This window comes from Trematosphaeria pertusa, assembly GCF_010094035.1.
Source record: "Trematosphaeria pertusa strain CBS 122368 unplaced genomic scaffold BU26scaffold_7, whole genome shotgun sequence".
Lineage (NCBI taxonomy): Eukaryota > Fungi > Ascomycota > Dothideomycetes > Pleosporales > Trematosphaeriaceae > Trematosphaeria > Trematosphaeria pertusa.
The window spans coordinates 1,037,152-1,055,068 of NW_022987218.1; the positions used below are offsets into that span (position 1 = coordinate 1,037,152).

The 17,917-nt window shown below is 53.8% G+C and overlaps 6 protein-coding genes across 6 annotated transcripts; 3 read left to right on the top strand and 3 right to left on the bottom strand.

Annotated features, from left to right (window-relative positions):
- Positions 1 to 2,174: 2,174 nt before the first annotated feature.
- BU26DRAFT_310520 (uncharacterized protein) lies at positions 2,175 to 3,202 on the top strand. Its single transcript, XM_033821906.1, has one exon. It carries the CDS (start codon positions 2,462 to 2,464, stop codon positions 3,092 to 3,094), a length of 633 nt encoding a protein of 210 aa, XP_033684025.1. The 5' UTR covers positions 2,175 to 2,461; the 3' UTR covers positions 3,095 to 3,202.
- A 969-nt stretch (positions 3,203 to 4,171) lies between these two features.
- On the bottom strand, positions 4,172 to 5,771 carry BU26DRAFT_505126 (glycoside hydrolase family 47 protein; the record flags this gene model as incomplete). The annotated part of the gene is made up of 2 exons (XM_033826828.1): positions 4,172 to 5,483; positions 5,536 to 5,771. The coding sequence occupies 2 exons, from the start codon at positions 5,769 to 5,771 to the stop codon at positions 4,172 to 4,174; spliced, it is 1,548 nt and encodes a 515-aa protein (XP_033684026.1).
- Positions 5,772 to 6,608: 837 nt separating this feature from the next.
- On the bottom strand, positions 6,609 to 7,924 carry BU26DRAFT_456851 (uncharacterized protein; the record flags this gene model as incomplete). The annotated part of the gene is made up of 2 exons (XM_033824929.1): positions 6,609 to 7,471; positions 7,540 to 7,924. 2 exons carry the CDS (start codon positions 7,922 to 7,924, stop codon positions 6,993 to 6,995), a joined length of 864 nt encoding a protein of 287 aa, XP_033684027.1. The 3' UTR covers positions 6,609 to 6,992.
- A 134-nt stretch (positions 7,925 to 8,058) lies between these two features.
- On the top strand, positions 8,059 to 11,426 carry BU26DRAFT_310649 (uncharacterized protein). Its single transcript, XM_033821908.1, has 2 exons — positions 8,059 to 8,782; positions 8,839 to 11,426. The coding sequence occupies exons 1-2, from the start codon at positions 8,239 to 8,241 to the stop codon at positions 11,187 to 11,189; spliced, it is 2,895 nt and encodes a 964-aa protein (XP_033684028.1). The 5' UTR covers positions 8,059 to 8,238; the 3' UTR covers positions 11,190 to 11,426.
- BU26DRAFT_456856 (AP-1 complex subunit gamma-1) lies at positions 11,338 to 14,609 on the bottom strand. Its single transcript, XM_033824930.1, has 7 exons — positions 14,390 to 14,609; positions 14,214 to 14,337; positions 13,975 to 14,163; positions 13,412 to 13,922; positions 12,900 to 13,364; positions 11,693 to 12,850; positions 11,338 to 11,640 (listed from the first exon to the last, which is right to left on the bottom strand). The coding sequence occupies exons 1-7, from the start codon at positions 14,397 to 14,399 to the stop codon at positions 11,545 to 11,547; spliced, it is 2,553 nt and encodes an 850-aa protein (XP_033684029.1). The 5' UTR covers positions 14,400 to 14,609; the 3' UTR covers positions 11,338 to 11,544.
- An 89-nt stretch (positions 14,610 to 14,698) lies between these two features.
- Positions 14,699 to 17,278, top strand: BU26DRAFT_519193 (uncharacterized protein). The gene is made up of 6 exons (XM_033828993.1): positions 14,699 to 15,190; positions 15,237 to 15,686; positions 15,783 to 15,872; positions 15,924 to 16,501; positions 16,553 to 16,899; positions 17,091 to 17,278. Exons 1-6 carry the CDS (start codon positions 15,030 to 15,032, stop codon positions 17,115 to 17,117), a joined length of 1,653 nt encoding a protein of 550 aa, XP_033684030.1. The 5' UTR covers positions 14,699 to 15,029; the 3' UTR covers positions 17,118 to 17,278.
- The last annotated feature ends 639 nt before the right edge of the window (positions 17,279 to 17,917 follow it).

The following is a 17,917-nucleotide window of genomic DNA, read 5'->3' on the forward strand; positions in this document are numbered from 1 at the left end:
GGGGGAGTGTAGCTGGTGGTAGTTGTCAATGGGGAACTTGATCTAGACTTTCTTGTGCCTTACGTTCTGTGATCAGTCTTGTGCCATATCACCTGTGACCTCTTGTCTTTCCACGTCTTGATTCTGCTCTCGGTGTCAGGAGGGCTGCGTGTACAGGATGCATTTCCAACCCAGCGTTATGAACTGTGTAATTGCGTCCGCGTCGCCTTTCCGTAGCCTTCCGCCCGATCGCACCGTTGCCCGCGCAATACTCCTCGACACGCTGTGCAAACTCCTATCATCATCTCAGCATTCATCGTATCGCAGAAAGTTCCACCGACGTCCAAACAAACTCAGAATGATCTCCGCTTCATTTCGGTCCCTCCCATGGTCCCGGGGCACCTTTGTGGATGGCAGGGAAATCACGACCGCGTGGCCTGCCAGGGGCCCAACCAAGGCTGGAAAGAACACAAACCTCATCAAACTGTATTTCAACGTCGCTCCAATCTCCCACCGCAATCAACCTGCGGCATGCTATCGACGAGGGAACCATTAGAGGAGGACTGCCGATTGCGCAATGAACTGGAGGGGATATGGTGAGGTTGAAGTTGGTGCGACATACTGTCGCAGCTCCCACGAGCGAAGCGTGGGCGCAAAGCAAGGAGGCCGGAGCGACGAAACATTCCCCTAATCCTTTCCTTCCTTTGTTTCGCATCTCAGCTTGTGTAATGTTTCAATCGCACGCGGGTGGTCACGCGACGACGGCCCTCGAGACACGTATACAGCGGCACGCAAGGACAGGATTTCGGATGCTGGTTTCCACGTCATACATTCTTCCCGTCGCAATAGGAACCAGCGTGGCATCCAGCGGCGCATCACGAGAGGAAGAGGCAGATTTGGTGCGAGATGCGATGAGGATGTGATGGCGGGCGGCAAAGGCTCGCGACCCATCTGTGCCACACAGGACCGCCTTCGCGGCGCTGACCGACGGTACAGCATGAGACACATTCGTACGGGTCACCTCGAAACTGGCGTCTACTCTTTCCGCAGGCATCCGGCGCTCGAACAGTAGCTTTATTCGACAAGGTGAGGTCAGCGTTGCATTGCTTGGATAGCATCTCGCAGAAGACGGCGCAGGGATTCACGGCTGGTTGGGAACGGTACCTGAATATCCCTTTACACCGAAGCTTACGCTTCATCGACTACCTGCGCAGGGCAGAGAGCAATAAGCATTCAGGAGTCTCAAGAGCAATCTTTCCGGTCGATTTCGAAAGCCTCACCTAATCTCAGGAATCAAAGCATTCTCAAAGCTCATCGCAACGCCACGAGCAAAGGCTTGCTTCACCACCGCGAATCCTCACCTCCCAATTGCCATGCATCACGATAGTGGGTTTTCTTGGTCTCTTCCTACGCGTCTCATCTAACAGGAGATCAGCGCTGCCAAATGCTTCCAAGTCTCACCTCAACATGCGTGAGGCATGGAACCACCCAATCGACCGCGCGCATCCTTATATCAATAAATGTCTTTCGTCTTTTCACCGTTCCTCGCTAGCCTTGGACTACTGCAGTCTTTCCTGCCCGCTACGCTGCTCGCCGATTTCCGACGAATTGTAAAGACACGCTGTTTGGCCTTACACTAGCGTCGGAGATTTAGAAAGGGGGCAGGTCGCGCACTGCAACATTTCCCCAAAAGGGGCGAGCCATGATTAGCTTCCTTCCCCGGATGATTGGATTGCTGAGAAATATTTGCTGGAAGCCTAAATCATCCCAGTGTCGATGGGTTAGGCGGAACCAAAGGAACCATGGTTCCCCGGATTCTGCACAAGCATATTCTAACGGTAGAATCCGCCCGAAAGGTCGAAATTGGCTTGCGCCTGATCGCTCTAGTGACCTCGTGCTGACTGGCATGGTACTCACGCCTCAAACTTGACAACCAGTGGATGCGCTAATTGGCACAACGAATGAGCCAGCAAAGGCCTTGTTCTACTCTACCCCTGTTGAACACTGGCAGCAGGTCAACGTAACCGCTTAAAATGTTGAACTCGTAAAAATTCGTTCTTGTTAAGATGATTACATTGTTGAGGAATATTAGCTGGAAGTCTGCATCATCGCGGTGTTGATGGGTTAGGCGGAACCAAAGGAACCATGATACCCTTGTTGAAAGAAGAGAACGGCCTTGGTTAGACCCGAGCTTGAGGTTGTTGTGTCGGTCGAAATACGGGAACGGGAAGCGGAAATGCTAGAAAATGGTAATTCCGTGGGTGTGAGAGAGTGAGCTAAAAGAGTCAGGACATATGTTTGACGCTAGGGGATTTTCATATAAAGAGTTGAGAGGGTCTTCATTGCACAGTCTACAGCTCAGGGTACCTCGTGGTCTCAGAGTTCCGGCATCCAGGTCCACGGATTCGTCCATCGGTCGTTCAACATCCTCCCTTCATACACAAGGTCCAGCAATTGCCTCAGTCGACTCGCCACTATCAACATGAAAACCTTCGCTCTCTTCGCCGCCCTGGCGGCTACCTTGCTCGCCGCACCCAATCCCCCGAGGCCAGCCGAATGCCCACGCAACGCCGTGCAACCAAACGGCATGCTTCCCCAAGGGTACATCCGCCCCCATCTCATGCTCCCCATTTCCGCGAAGAGGCCCGGTAGGGTGTTCCGGCCAGTCGACTGGGACATGGGCAAAGTGACCCCCAAGGACTTTTGCAGTATCATCCAATACGAACTCGACCCAGCCGACACACAGGGCAAGATCTGCAACCTCGTGTTCGACTTCCCCCGGCGCATGGAGGCGCAGGGCTTGTATGAGTTCTCCGGCAGCGGCAAGTTTAACTTCACCGGGTATGCGATTGGAACGCGCGCAGTGTATGGCGTCACGACGTACAACAACCAGCCTCCTCTTGGACCGAACCCGCCGAATCCGCCAGCAGTCATGGAGCCGGGCAATTCGTACATTATCAAGTCCGAACCGTGCGGCATTCCCGCTGGCGTCCGCGGACCGGTCACCTTTGCCTTCTCTCTCTGCTCTGAGGACACTCTTTTCGTCTTCGAAGAAAGGCATTCTATCTGCCCGCTCGGCTTTTACATCATTCTAACGGATGACCCGAATGCGTAGAAGGTGCTGGGATGCAGGAATGTGGGAAAGAGGACATCGTTGGAAACTGGTCTGTTAATGCGTAATGTTGTAGTTCACGAGCCGCTGGGAATTGAGGGCCTTCAGACTGGGTAATCCATAGTCGACAAAAAGCATCTTTTTTATCTTCGTTCTTCAACTCATGTTCCGCTCTCTTCCCTCCGCAGCCGACCACTGGCGTCTCATACTAATAATAATTACCACTTTACCCTTACCCAACATTTAGATTGTTTACTTGAGCATATATACTTTAGATTACCCTTCTCTTCCTTACTTGCTGTATATTATTTGTTAGACTTCGCAGCCACCAAGAGTATGGCTAGACGTGCTTCAGCTTTTGATACTGTTGCTGTTATTTCTCGTGCCGGGTGTTCGCTTCGACATTTGAACGGAACCAAATGCTATTACTCGACACTGAACACTCGACAAGATCCCTACGCTGAAGAGAACGCGACGGGCGAGAAGTCTACGACCGCGAAGCCTACCACAAACATCACCAAGCACGAGGAGATCACCGACGAACTTCTCGAATGATCACCATATGGCTCAACATGGCGATACTTGTCCAGAGATGGGCGATGCGGTGCGGATTGCTGACGACAAGCGGCGAGACGGCCACAAACGTATGTACAGTGCGCGTGGCGGTCAAGGCGGAATCCCGGTTGTGCAGGCCAAATAATGCAGAGGCGCACGGTGGGAGACGGTGTTTTTCCTGCCGCGCCTGGCCGCGCCTAAGATGTTCCAAAGAAGAGGAAGATGCCGGGGATACGGGAGGGAGAGAGAAGCAGGCACCAAGCAGCATGGACGAGGGAAGGCATGGAGTCCTAGTAGAGGAGAATGCGGATAGAGACCTACCGGGAAGGGTGTCCAGGCTAGAAGATGAATCAAGGGAGACAAATGCGGCAGTAGGGGTCAGAGAATTGGAGGTAACAGCAAGGGCAGAGGGAATCCTTAGATTGTGGACCGTAAGAGTAACTTCGTCATCTTGGCGAGGCCAGACGTGTTGTATCCAGCATCCTAAAGGCTTTCAACCCTTCTACTTCGTTCAGATATCTCTCGTTACGAACTCCCACTAAACACCTTGAAGGGATGCGCCTCCGTATTAAACACCCACGCGTTATTCCCACCTTTACTAACCTGCCATTCCGCCTCAGGCGCATGAATCAAATAGCTGTACTTCAACACCTCCGCGAACCAAAAGCTCTCCTGGAAATCGGTAAATCCCCCGCCACCCTCCACGTTCACGTTCTCGATGCTCGAATACCCCGACCCAACCCTCGTCGTCGCGTTGATCGCTAGAAAAGCATCCCAGGCCCACTGCTGATACTTCGTGTCGCCCGTCGCCCGATACGCGTAATAGAAGGATTCGATCACCTCGGGACGCAGTTGGTAGTTTGCGTTTCGGATATAAAAGCCGGATTTGTTGAAGAAAGCAGCCTGGTCGGCCGGAACGTCTGCACTGTCCCAGCCGAAGACCTCCGGCCCGATACCAGTGGCGGTCGCGATATACGTCTCATGACACCCATTCACCAACTCAAGACCATAATCAATGTATTCCTGCTTTCTAAGGACCTGGCCACCGAGGATGAAATTTCCACCATCGAAGCAAGCGAGATGCTGCGATACCAGTGAGAGGTTCTGGCCGTCGTACATCGCCACCCAGGTCAGATCTGGGCGCGGGGCAGGATGCGAAGTCAAATGCGCAATTGTAGAATCGGCTGCTAGGACCCAACGATCCTTGTACGTAGAGTACCGGTCCGGGTCGTACACATACATCTTGATCAGGTACTCGTAGAAGGAATCGGCACCTCCGATCCAGCCTCCGTGCGCGTCAAGGAACGAGCCGTTTATAGGACTGATGTCCATTCCTAGAAGTCCAGGCCAGGGTTCGCTGGAAGGTGGAGATGGGTTGAGGAGGTACGATTCCGCCTTCTCGGTGAGGGAGGCATAGGTCGTGTTCCCGGTCAAGTCGGATAGGCGAACCCATTCGAGGACGAGAGTACCAACGGTTGCAAGTCCGTTCACGCCGCCGTCATTACTGCGGTTGTTGAAGTCCAGATTGTTGTACGGGACGCCAGACGGTGTGTCGAATGCGTACGACAGCGCATTCGCCAGGTTTTGGGATTGAGTGAGGAGCGCGTCGACGTTGGTCTTATTGTCTGCGAGATCGGCTAGTGGTCCAGAGAGGAAGTCATAGCCGGCGAGCATGCCGCCCAAATACCGAATCGTCGTCTCGAACAAAGAGACCTCCGTTGGCGTCTGGAAATAATTGATTGTCGGGATGTATTCTATGATCTGATTGACAATGTCTTTTTGTTGCATTACCAGCGCTGTGCTAAGCGCGTCCACGGCGGAGGCACCCCATTGATTCCTGAATGCACGGATTAGCTGCATGCCGTCTTGAGAGTTTCAGAGAGTCTTACCGCGAGTTACTGAAGCTATTGGATACGGGCTTCAGCTCGTCGTTCGGAAACGCGTATGTGTAATACCCATCCCATGCGGTCCTAAATGCATCTACGACAGCTTGAGCGCGCTCTTCCGCCGGCGGCATATCATATCTTTTCCCATGGCCCTTCAAATCGGTTGGTGCGTTTTGTGGAAGACATAATGCCGTCGGGAGCAGCGCTCCGAAAGCGACGGCGGATTTTATTCGCGTCATTGCTGGCTCGAGTCTAGCCGTCTAGCCCACTCAACGAAACGGCTCGAAAAGTAAAGAGAAAAAGAGGGGAGACTGGCAAGAGTAGGAGAAGAGAAGAAAGGCAGCAGCGAACGTCTCGCAAGAAGATAAAGGAGGTGGTTGCCTCACCCGGGATTTATAGCTACTGTGCGCGGGTAGCATCCGTTATTAGGGACAACGGGGATGTGGGTCTTGGATTGATGACAGGGGCCTAAAGCTCAACTGACCACTCTAGCCGCGCTGTTAGAATCTGCCCACACCCTCTTCCTGGGGCTAGGTTATAATTAACGGGTTCACATTAGCACGGGATGCGGGAAGCTGTGGGCCAAGCAGTGCGGTAGAGCAAATGACGGCGTCACTGCTCAGGAAGGTGTTACCACAGCGTTACCTAGTTCAAGTTGCCGTGCTCGCGCTATTGAAATGTCGATCGCTGGAGCTTGTCAGCAGGCCTGGCGCAGGTTCCCAGGTTCCCATGCTGGCGTCATTTCGCATGTGAGCTGGCAGGGCGGAGCGCTCGAAGGATTCCAACTCCGGTGGACACGGAAGGCTTAACGAAACGGGCAGCTCTTTGGCTAATAGACACGTGGGAATGGGCGCTTAGAGAGGATGGAAGAGGTGATTGCGGCGTTGCGCTATAGGTGAGATACGGACCAGCAGGTTGGTTGAGAGATGGTACCTGAACGCCAAAATGCGGGGTGATCTGCCTCTTAAAAGCCCGTGCGGACGCCACGCTCACTTCCGCAGCGCCCAGCGCGTGTCTTACTCCCACATCGTCATTGGAGACAGGCGAGTTTAAGGGAGATCGGTGTCAGTTAAATGGTTCAGACCAAGTATGTGTGCATTCCTTCCAGAACCCGCGTGTTTTAAATGAGCTCTGTGAAGGCCCTTAGCATGCGGCCCTGAAGGTCTACCCTAGGACAGCACTGTCCATGTAGTCTATTTCCTTGGGAGGATCGGCGACGATCTAGCTCCCAGTTCATTGCCCTCTTCCGCGGTAGCGGTCATCCCCGACAGGAGGACCACGAGCCCGGCTCAGTGCCACTGTCATTCTGATCCCTCTATCTAGGTTTGCCTTGGGCGGGCGCCTGGTCGAGAGCCCAGCAGAACGGAGCCTCCCTAGCCCCTGAGTTTCACGCAAGTGTTTCGTAGCGGGGGTTCGGTTTCCCGGGGTCGGCCGGGACCGGTAGGTTTGCTGCTGTGGTCTCACTCGAAGAAACCGCCATCGCTCTCTTCAACCTCCTCCTTGGGCGCTGCAGCTTTAGTGTCTTTGATCTGCAGCTTCTTGTGATCCTTTTTCGTGATCCTGCCCTTCCATATCTCGTCCTTCGGTCCCGGGATTGTGACTCCCTCCTTACTCTCTCGGAGCGTCTCCAGTGTCCCGTCTTCCATTGCTTGTTCCACCGCCCTCCATATCTCTATATTGCCCTTGGGCCCGTCAATTGGTTCGGCACTTTGCTGATTCGTCTTCCCGTTCGCCGGTGGATCTGTAGATGTACTCTGCTCTGTCTTCTGCCTCGGATACAACGAGACGTACGGTTTCAGGAGAGGATAGTACAAGGTGTAGCTGACGTCTACCTCTGCATTGTGAATCTTGCGGAGTAAGTCCTCGCGCTCAGGCGAGTCTTCCACTGAGGAAAGCTGTTTGTTGAGGCGCTTCACGACTCTCGACGCTTTCTGCCTTTCTACTCGCAATTAGCATTCCCATACCCATAGTTTCGCCATGTCCTCTCTCCAACCGACTTTGACTGACCGAAGAACCGTATATGGTGGTATTTGCCGATTATCTTGTTCCTGAACTCCGCTTCTCGCTCGGCAGCCTGCTTCTCCGCGAGCTCATGCTCACAGGTTGCAAGCTCCCGTTCGCGCTCGATGCGCACACCGGCGGGCATTTTGTGCTTCAGGTCCTTGTCGACATGGTCTAGCAAGCGTCTGAGGTCGCGAATACGGCTTTTGAGGGCGCTCGTTGAGTCAGCCTTGGGTTCGTCGTGCGAAGCATTCGATTGATTGTAACCACGCTTTTGTCCGCGCGAGTTGAGCTGTTTTCGGCGAGGTTCGAAGTTTGGCCGCTGCTTCTTGGGATTTTCTGCGACGCTGTCTCCGCTGGCCGCTTCGTGGTGCCTCCGCTTCTGCGACATGGTTGCTGCTGTCCTTATATTCTTGACAGTCGCGGAAACTTCAACCAGAAGTTTTAGCGGGGCGGCAGAATTGTTGACCGCCTTGAGGCCATGGCGCCAGGACCTCGACCTAATCACGAGTGTCCCATCGTTGACCTCCATATCGCACGCCACGCCTCGATCGAAAAGGTCGCTGAATGATCTCAACATGTTGAGCACGCTCTTTGTGCGCAAACTCCCTCCTTGACGACTTTCCTTTCATGAACTTCCCCTAGAAACCAGCTCACCGCCCGGGTCCACATTGCACTGGTGTTACAGATTGCTAAGCCAGTAATATGGAAGCAGCCATCAGATGGTCACCTCATGCGACCCAGCATACTCCACGGTTCCTTGTCATTGACGTCGCCGGGAATCGCCTACGGCTTTGTCAGGTCGACAAGTTTGAGAAGAGCAAGGTGAAATACAAGCAAATATGCCTCCGCGACAAGCTACCCAACTACACCGCCTTCGACTGGTCCAAACGGGACGAGACCATAGTCGGCATCGGCTCGGCTTCAGGAGAGGCCGTCATTCTGCAAATAGACCCGGACCGCCCCCAGCAAGAGTACATGCATGCCTTCCCTATCCGACACCAGAGGAAATGCAACTCCATAGCTTTCAGCCTGAAGAATTTTGTCGCTACGGGCTTAGATCGTGTCCGGAACGACGTCTGTCTCAACATCTATGATCTAAATAATCCTAATCTTACTTCGAGCTCAGAACCATACAAGAAGTTGGCGAGCTCAGAGGCTATTTCCAGCATCAAGTTCTTTTCCGGCCAGCCAGATACCTTAGTTGCAGGCGTTTCAAGGCAGTGTATTCGAATTTACGATTTGCGGGGTGAGTTAACGACAGCTTCCGAGGAGAAATTTATCACCAGCGCTAATGCCGGCCAGACTCTGCTACCTCGGGCGTTGCTCAATACCCAACACGGCAAGTCCACAACATTGCTATAGACCCATTGGACGAGAATTATTTCATCTCAGCCGGCACCACTGGAGATCCTACCGTCTCTGTTTGGGACCAACGGTTCGTAAAGCAGAGAAACACTGGAGATTCTGCCACTAGCGGATCTGTGCTAGAGTTCAGGCCGATAGTGGACAACAGCCATTCAGCAACTATATGGAGCTTGCGCTATTGCGGGACCAAGAAAGGGACTTTCGGCGTTCTGGCGAACACGGGCGAATTCAAGATCATTGAACTCGCTCAGCATTCGCACAGGCTGGAGCCACACCAAAACTCAAATAGCGGCCCGTATGCTCAGTCATGGGTGTCTCAACACTACACCAAAATCTCCCACAATTTACGATATCCATGGTACGATGAGAGGCATCGTCAAGCAGAACAAACTCGTGTCGTGGCCTACGATTTCATGGCGGTCGGGAGCCCGTTCACGGGACCATGCGCGGTCGGTCTGTATCCGAACAGAGATGTCGAGGTTTTCAAGTCTCCACCTCCGGCACCTCGTATCAGCGTCACGGCACTAGAGGAGATCTACAAAGACAGAACTATCATTGCTAGACCCAGCCAGCGCCAAGGCACTGTAGCAGAAGATCTCATCGAGCTGCAAAATAAGGCGCTAAGTGAGCAGCTCAACATCAAGCCCGAGCCAAGAGACAGTCTTAATGGAAGGCTGGACAAGCTCAACATTGACCACCCGCATCAAAGTATCCCCCCGCAATCGGCTACCCAGTCAAGCCGCCAAGTGCACGAGGACGTCCTTACATTGGCTTATCCGGACGTGAAGATACCGCTTCCGGATTATCTGAAGGTACTTCAAACACAGAAGCGACGATGTCAGGAAGGCTACAACCTCGACTGTCGAAAAAATAAGGCTATCGTGGCCAATGATCCATGGTTGGTCGAGGCATGGAACCTAGTCGAACGAATGGACGCACATGCCTGGGGTGACGGCATGGTAGGCGCTGGACTGGATCTAAAATACCTTGGCGTAGCTTCCATCTGGGCGAACGAGCTCACTATGTACGATCAGCGTCTGATCGATCCAGACACGGAAACGTCGGAGGCCATCATGGTCGAAGCGGTGAAGGATATTTGCGAGCACAAGGAGTTTCCGCCCTTTTCCGGCATCTCTACCCAATTCCCGGACAACCGACAGCTCTGCCTCTCCCTCTGCGGTTGGAACCTCTCCAAAGTCGGCCTGCGCGAGCGCTGCTCAATGCTCATCGACGGAGGCCAATACTATAAAGCCATCGGCCTCGCCGTCTTCCAGGGCTACAAAGATGTCGCTCTCGACATTCTCAAAGAAACTATCAGACAAAAGCAACTCGAAAACATTGGTCTCGGCGCTGTCATAGCTTGCGACTCCGTGAACGAAGACCAGCGCCATCTCTGCGCCTGGATGGCCGACATGACCGACGAACCCTATCTCAAGGGCCTCCTCGCCTACTTCATCAGCGGCGACTGGACCACCGTCGTCGAAATGACACAGGTCTCCCTCACGGACCGCGTCGGCGTCGCCCTCAAATATCTTCCCGACGAAAAATTAACGCACTTCCTCCGCCTCTGTACCCAAGAAACAATCGCCTACGGCAATATCGAAGGCCTGCTGCTCACGGGCCTCACAAACCGTGCAATGGACCTCCTCGAGCATTACATCGCCAAATTCGGTGACCTACAATCCTCCGTACTAATTCTCTCGCGCGCCTGTCCGCTATATATACAAGACCCCCGCTGGACGCTCTGGAAAGACATGTACCTCAACCAAATGCAGGTCTGGCGCACCTTCCTTGAGCGCACACACTACATCAAAGAGCACAACCTGCGCTGCGTCTCCCGCGAAGGCCGCAGCATAAACAAGCCCTCCTCCCCTTCTCTCGTGCTCCGCTGCTCGCGCTGCCAGCAGAACCTCGCTCTTCGCAAAGACCCCAAGTCCACACGCCAATATCTCGTCCCCGTCAGCGCTTCCGCTTCCAAACACCACACTGGCCCCCAGCCACGGCCCCACCCCCCTAAGGGTGCCACTTCGTCGCCCGCATTGGCGTGCCCGAATTGCAACATGCAGATGCCAAGGTGCGGAATTTGCATGATGTGGCTGGGTAGTCCAGATCCGGCGAAGGTGGGCGCGGCGCAGACACTCAAGGAGGAGGATCTGGAGGCGAGGCTCATGGTTTTTTGTATGAGTTGTGCGCATGGGTTTCATGGCCATCATGCGAGAGATTGGTTTGCGAGGCATGCTATGTGTCCGGTGCCGGATTGCCAGTGTATGTGTGGCTTGCTGAAGTAAAGATGAAGGACACTTATAGCTGTGCGAGCAAGAAGAGAGAGAGAGCGCGCGATATGAAAGGTTTTCGATCAAGGGGGAGTTGAGCGGACAGGTGATTATCTCAAAGATTCCATGTTCACTTTGCTGATCATGGGGTTCGCACAGAGACGAAGTGACCGGTTAGACGGCTTCCTCTAGCTAGATTCACGTATTTTGTGGATTTGCCCGCTGACGCTGGGCCCGCCGTATACACAATGCTTTCAATCACCTAAAGGTGCTAAACACGCTTGCTATCATTCCACATGACACACGTCCATTTGATCTATGTCCCCAGCCCCATCCATTCCGCCGACGCTATAGAATACGGATCAATCATTTATGTGGGCTCAGACCAATCGACTTGTTCTGTTACTGGTCCCCCACCAGCCGAGTAACCAATCTTCAGCCTCAATCGTAATCTCGCAGGCGGCGGCTACCCGCTGTTAGCTTCTGTGTCATAGTATAAGCGAGCCCCATTGACTTACCCCATTGACAGCTGTTACCCTCATCTGCTGCGTGGCTTCCTGTCCGGCATCTAACTCGCTCGTGCTTATAGGCTGAAGTTGTAGCTTCTGACTCCTGGGTACAGCGGCCTGCAAGCTCACGCCTGACAGATGCGAGAAACTTCCCACATTACGGAACCGTGCCAAGACCTGGATGGCATTGGCGTCACGCTTGAGCTGGAACGTCACATGGAGGTCGTTTTTACTGTATGCGGTATGCGGCGGCGGGCCAGAAGCGACTGGGGGTGTAGAGGTCTGAGGCGGTGGTGAAGACATGCCACCCATACCGCCGAGGAGGTCCAAGGATGCTGCTGCTGGAGCTTGTCGAGTTTGGGTGGGCGCGGGAGAGGCGGACGGGCCAGCGTTGAATAGGTCCATGATGTTGGCGACATTTGAAGGTGGAGGCGAGGTTGTTTGAGGTGGTGGTGACGAGGCAGACGGGCCGCCTCCACCAAGTATATCCGCGAGTAAGTCAGCACTGTGAGCCTGGGAGCCATTGGCTGTGCCATTGACGTCTCCAGGCACACCTGAATCGCCCATCAGGTCAAGCAACAAGTCCTCCGTCGCTGCCTGTGTGTGCTTCTTCTTGCCAATCTTGGACTGCCGCTTGCTTTTGGTTGCCTCTCCTAGCACTCGAGATTCTTCGCGAATCTCTGGCGGTGGCATCTTCTCAAGGACGCCTTTCCTAATCTGGTCAAACCCGAAGAGATTGAGGTACTCAACAGCGCGCTGCTGGACTTCGACATCTAGGTTGGTGTTGTATCTCTGCAATAGTCGCCGAAGACGTTCAACTTGGGCAGGTTCGTTTAATCGCGTAGTGAGCTTGATCGACGCTGTGACAATGTACTGCGTTACAATGAGCCCGGCGTAGCTGCTGTTGAGGATCGACTCGAAGAGGTCGACGATATCGCTCTGTCTGACCTCCTTGACTAGCTCCTCCTCTTCGTACTGTCCCCCTCTCAGCAGCGCATCTCCGTACTCTCCAATCACCCAAGAGCCCGCAAGAGTCAGACCCTCCTGGGTGATATCTTCCTTCAAAGCAGCGTAGAGCTTCTGCACGGAGTAGGTTTGAAGATCGGGGGTGGTAGCTATGAGTCGGACAAAGGATGATAATATCTGCTCCTTCACGTAGTTGCCGGCCTGGTCGATGTTAGTGTGACTTTTTACAAAGGGTCATTCATCTACGCACAAGCTTCAAAACGCGCAACATAGTATCAACGTGCCACCTCTTGTTCGGCGCAAACCTATCAGCAGCAATGCCGATCTGCGAAGTCATCACAGGCTTAAATTCGTTGTCGGCAACCTCAAGAAAGGCAAGCAGCTCCCGAATGAGAACACGGACATTGCTCTCGTTGATCAGCGTGAAGCTTAGGTCAAGTGCTCTTCTTCGGATGCTAATGTCAGGATCGCGAAGGCAGTCCAAGATGGTGTTTCGATGCCGCTGCACAGCGTTCGGTTCCACCGCAACGACCTTGATGAGCGTGTTCAGGGCTACATATCTGATATTGTTGTCGCGGTTCGAGAGGAATTTTCCGAGAATATTCACGCCGAGCACGCGCAGACCTGAGTCCGCTTCGATGTCCAGGATGGTGAGGACGGCTTCGTAGAGGATTGAGTTTCCGACGTTTTTGGAGGACTCGGTGTTCGTCGCAACCTACTACGTTTAGTACTTATACAAAGCGCTGTCGTCCGATATCGTACCTGCGCCAGAATATCGTTGATCTGCTCGCTGACTTGCACATCACCGCGTCCCAGTACGCGAAGCAGCTGTAACAGCTTGACTTGAAGGAACGGATCCGTGATCCCTTGCACATCGTGTTCTGGGGCATATCCGGACGCTGAGAGGCCCTTCAAAATCTTTACCAAACTGGGGACCATTGGCTTGAACATGTCCTTTATGCCATTCTCGTCGTCCTCTGCCTCATCGGCCTCGCACAGACTCACCACGAAGTTCAATCCGCATAGCAATACGCCGTGGTTCCGGTCTTGAAGGAGCAGCTTCGCCTTCTCCAAGAAATGTTCCTGCAGATCAGGCACCTTCCGGCATATTCTCATGGCACAGAGGGCGGCCTTCCGCCGTATATAGGGATTCGCGCTTGACAATATGGTTTCGACTTCGGGGAAGAGGTCTCGTGCCATTTCGACGGAGGCGATGTTTCCGAGGGTACAGAGAGCGAGGCCGACGATGTACTGGTTCGGGTGGTTGAGGTCGCTAGGCAGTCGCATTAGCATTCCCAATCCCAGCCACGTAACGAGACGCATACTTCTTGAGCGAGTTTGTGACCAGCGTCAAAACCTCCTGGTTCTCATCCAGCAGCAGCATCGTTCCAAGGTACCCCAATCGCTTGTCCGCAAAGCGCGGGGAGGCCAGCAGCTTCAGGCATTCTATCTGTCCGAAATGCGTTCTCTCGCCGAGCGTGAAGAGATATAGGAGCTTTGCGACATTGTTTCTCCTGCAACACTGTGAACATGGACACTCGGCTGAGGCGTGGGTGCTGCCCACCTCACGTTGGAGTCGTGGCTTTCCTCCCTAAAGCTGGCTCTGATTGCCGCACTCTCCTTCTGCACCACGGCGCGCTCGTCGGCAATCGTCTTTGCGGCACGCACGTTCCGAATGAACTGCTTTACTAAGAATTCCTCAGTATCAGGTCTGAAGCTCGGGCGCGATGCTTGGCATACGGGAAGTCATAGTGGTGGCCTCAAGGACCCCACCCGGAGGATATTTGGAGGATCAGGTGGTCGGACGGGCAGTGCGAGGACACTGTGGTCAGATTCTATTTCGCGGTCCGGGGTGACGAACGTAGCTGAGGGGGCTGTTTCCGATGTTTGGCGAGTGCTTGCAGGCGCTGCTGACTATTCCAGGCGAGGTTCCTTCCCTCGTCGGGGAATTGTTGTTCCACGGGGAAGGAGCGAAGGGCCCAGCTCGAAAAAGCTTAGCACGTCTACAGAACACCGAGTGACCGCTGATGTAACCAGCTCGGCATGTCTCCGCGACTTCCGTCATCGCGCCCGTGGCTTGTTTCTGTGAATTGTGTGCGCTTGCATGGGGCTGCAGTAGTCCCATCTGTACACATTGTCTATGACCCAATTCGCATCTTTTATCTCTGCAGGCTTTCCCTTTCGGTGTGCAAAGCCACCCTCCCAACCCCTAGCCCTGGCCATCTTATCCAACCGCGGTACATATCCAGCCTCGATCGGGGTGCGATTCGGGCTTGGAGGCGATCAACGCTCACACCTTTGGCTGGGCTGACACCGCCTTTAAATCCGCGCCGCCCACGCTCCTTCGCGCCTTCAGCATGCGCGCAACTTCTCTCCCATAATGGCTGAATCCACCTCCATTGAAGCCCAGAACGGGCACGCGCAATACCACCAACCGCGCCCGCGGAAACCTACCAGGATTGATCTCTTGAAGCCGCAACCGAGCGACGAAACCCTGCGGCCGAATGGATCCCTCAAAGAAACCGCATCGGGGGTCTCGAGGTATGTAAACCGACGCCGGAAGAACTTCACGCGCTGACTGTTGTAGCGGCCGCACCACGCCCATACCCGAGAACGCGCCGCCCTCTGTAAAGGCTACTTCGAATGCGCGACGCCAGATCCGCGCTGAGCAGAGGCGGCGCATCTTCCCCTCTATCGAATACGTCGACCGCGTGTCCCACTTCGACCCGACGAGCGACTACCATGACTTCCGCGGCTTCTTCGTGCTCTTTTGGATTGGACTTGCCATCATGGTCATTACGACTATGTTGCGCAACTACAAGGAGAATGGAACTCCTCTGCTCATCAGGCAATGGGAGCTGTTTACAGAGAAAGTCTGGGAATTGGCCATTTGCGACGGAGCCATGGTAGCCAGTACTGCGTGGTCGCTTCCTTTGCACAAGCTATATATGAGCGTCAATGGCTATCTGCGCTGGAACAGGCTGGGTATGGTGGTTCAAAGTATCTACCAGGCCATCTGGCTCGTTTTCTGGGTCTCGTATGTATAACCCCATACCCCCGCCCTGAAGACTCGAAGCCACTTCGGTCGCGGAACGCACAATGGGCGCGGTTACGGATGCTAACTAGCGAGCAGCTACCCATTTGTCAGAGACTGGAGCTGGACGGCCCAAGTCTTCTTTACCCTGCATTTGCTTTCGATCTTCATGAAGATGCACTCTTACGCGTGAGTCGCAATCGTGGGCTGAGGCCCTTCCGGCATGCTAATGCAAACCAGCTTCTACAACGGGCATCTTAGCGAGACAATGCGCCGGCTTAATGACCTCGATACCCCAGCCACTGCGTCCAAAGCAGCAGCATATAGGTATCCGAGACCGCGGACACATCTCCATGAGATACCCCAATCTCCTTCCCATGAGAACGCCGACGAGTCTGAGAAGGAGAAGTTGCGCCAGCTACGGGAAGACCTTGCTTTCGAGCTTGCATCGCCGCTTGGCCACGTTTCCTACCCGGAGAACCTCACTCTTTCCAACTACATTGACTTCATCTTCTGTCCTACTCTCTGCTATGAGCTCGAGTATCCGCGGACAGCAAAGATGCGATGGATGGAGCTCTTCTACAAGACGCTCGCGGTGTTTGGATGCATTTTCCTGCTGACCATCACCACCGAGGAATTCATCCTACCCGTGCTCGATGAGTCTACGATTCGGCTTGAAGCATCGACTGGTGCTTCAGACTTCGCACTGATTCTCGGTGAGACAATTGGCCGTCTACTCTTTCCGTTCATGGTCGCCTTTCTACTCGTGTTCCTCGTCATCTTCGAATACATACTGGGCGCGTTCGCGGAGATTACGCGTAAGTGCATGGATCTGTAGGAACCGCCAACACCATTACTGACTGGGATAGTATTTGCCGACCGTCAGTTCTACTCGGATTGGTGGAACGTATGCGATTGGCTAGAATTTTCGCGGGAATGGAATAAGCCGGTCCATCACTTCTTCAGGCGCCACGTCTACTCGGCCTCGCGAGGCCATATGTCTCGTCCGGTTGCGACGGCCATCACATTCCTCATCAGCGCCCTCGCACACGAGCTTGTCATGGGCTGCATCACGAGAAAATTCCGCGGCTACGGCTTCTTCGCCATGATGCTCCAGATGCCAATTGTAGTGGTCCAACGCTCAAAATGGATCAAGGGTCGCACCCTCCTAAACAACATACTCTTTTGGTGCTCCATGATTCTTGGTCTGTCAATGGTAAGCTACACATCCTCTCACGGTGTGGAATTCTCCGGATAGAACGACGTACGTAACAGCTACCCTGGAGACCTTCACAGATGCATACAATGCCAAATGAGCATGCACGACGAGCCGTTAAATCCGGAGAATACCCTACCACAAGAGACACCACCTCCCAATGCATCGAATAAACCGCTGACATGGCTTAGATGTGCGCCCTGTACGTTCTCGTGTAAGTAAGCGGTCTCGGCGTATATACCCTGTGTAGCATTTACCGGTAGCATTCGGGGAAGGACTGGGCGATATACCCCTCTCGTTACTGCTTTGGATTTGTTTAGACTGTGCATACCGTTGTCGTACATAATGCAAATATCTCTTATATCTAGAAAGGACCTACGTTTGCACGCTCTGCATGGCCGTATCTATTGTTCACCCACCTAAACCCCAACTCTCTGTTGCTTTATAAGTAGGTATGGTATAAAATTGTCAAGTACATAGGCAAATTCGGAAGCGCGTCCCTAGAGATTCAGCTCGCTATATCTACAACGCTTTTAGCGTCTTAACAATAGAGAAGCAGAAGGCCGTCAGGTGCGTATGCCTCCGGAATTCCTCCTGTACTTAAGACTGTGAAGCACTCTAGCCTGCGTAATGTTAAGTGTTTTCCCTCTCCTAGAGAAATTCTCTCTGCGGTCAGAATTATGCCAAGGATTACTGAGGATCGAGAGGGAAGACTCCGTGAAACATGACAAGCCCGCTCTTGCGGTAGGGGCTTCTCCGGATCTAAGGGCTTGCCGTGCAAGTAAGATTAGCTCGTCTATTGTACGTACCCGCGAAGGCTTCTAGGGTAGCTGTTACGCACGTTATTCTATCCGGAGAATTCCACATGAGAGGCCCGCTACAAGGAGTGCGGCGTGTACAGTATACAAAGGTACTATGCTGACGTCGATACGGCCGCATCGGCCTTTCCTTGGTCCAAGGTCTCGGCCGGCCGCTGCGCCTCTAAGCGGGAATCGGCACCAAGCCCCCGCGGACCCAC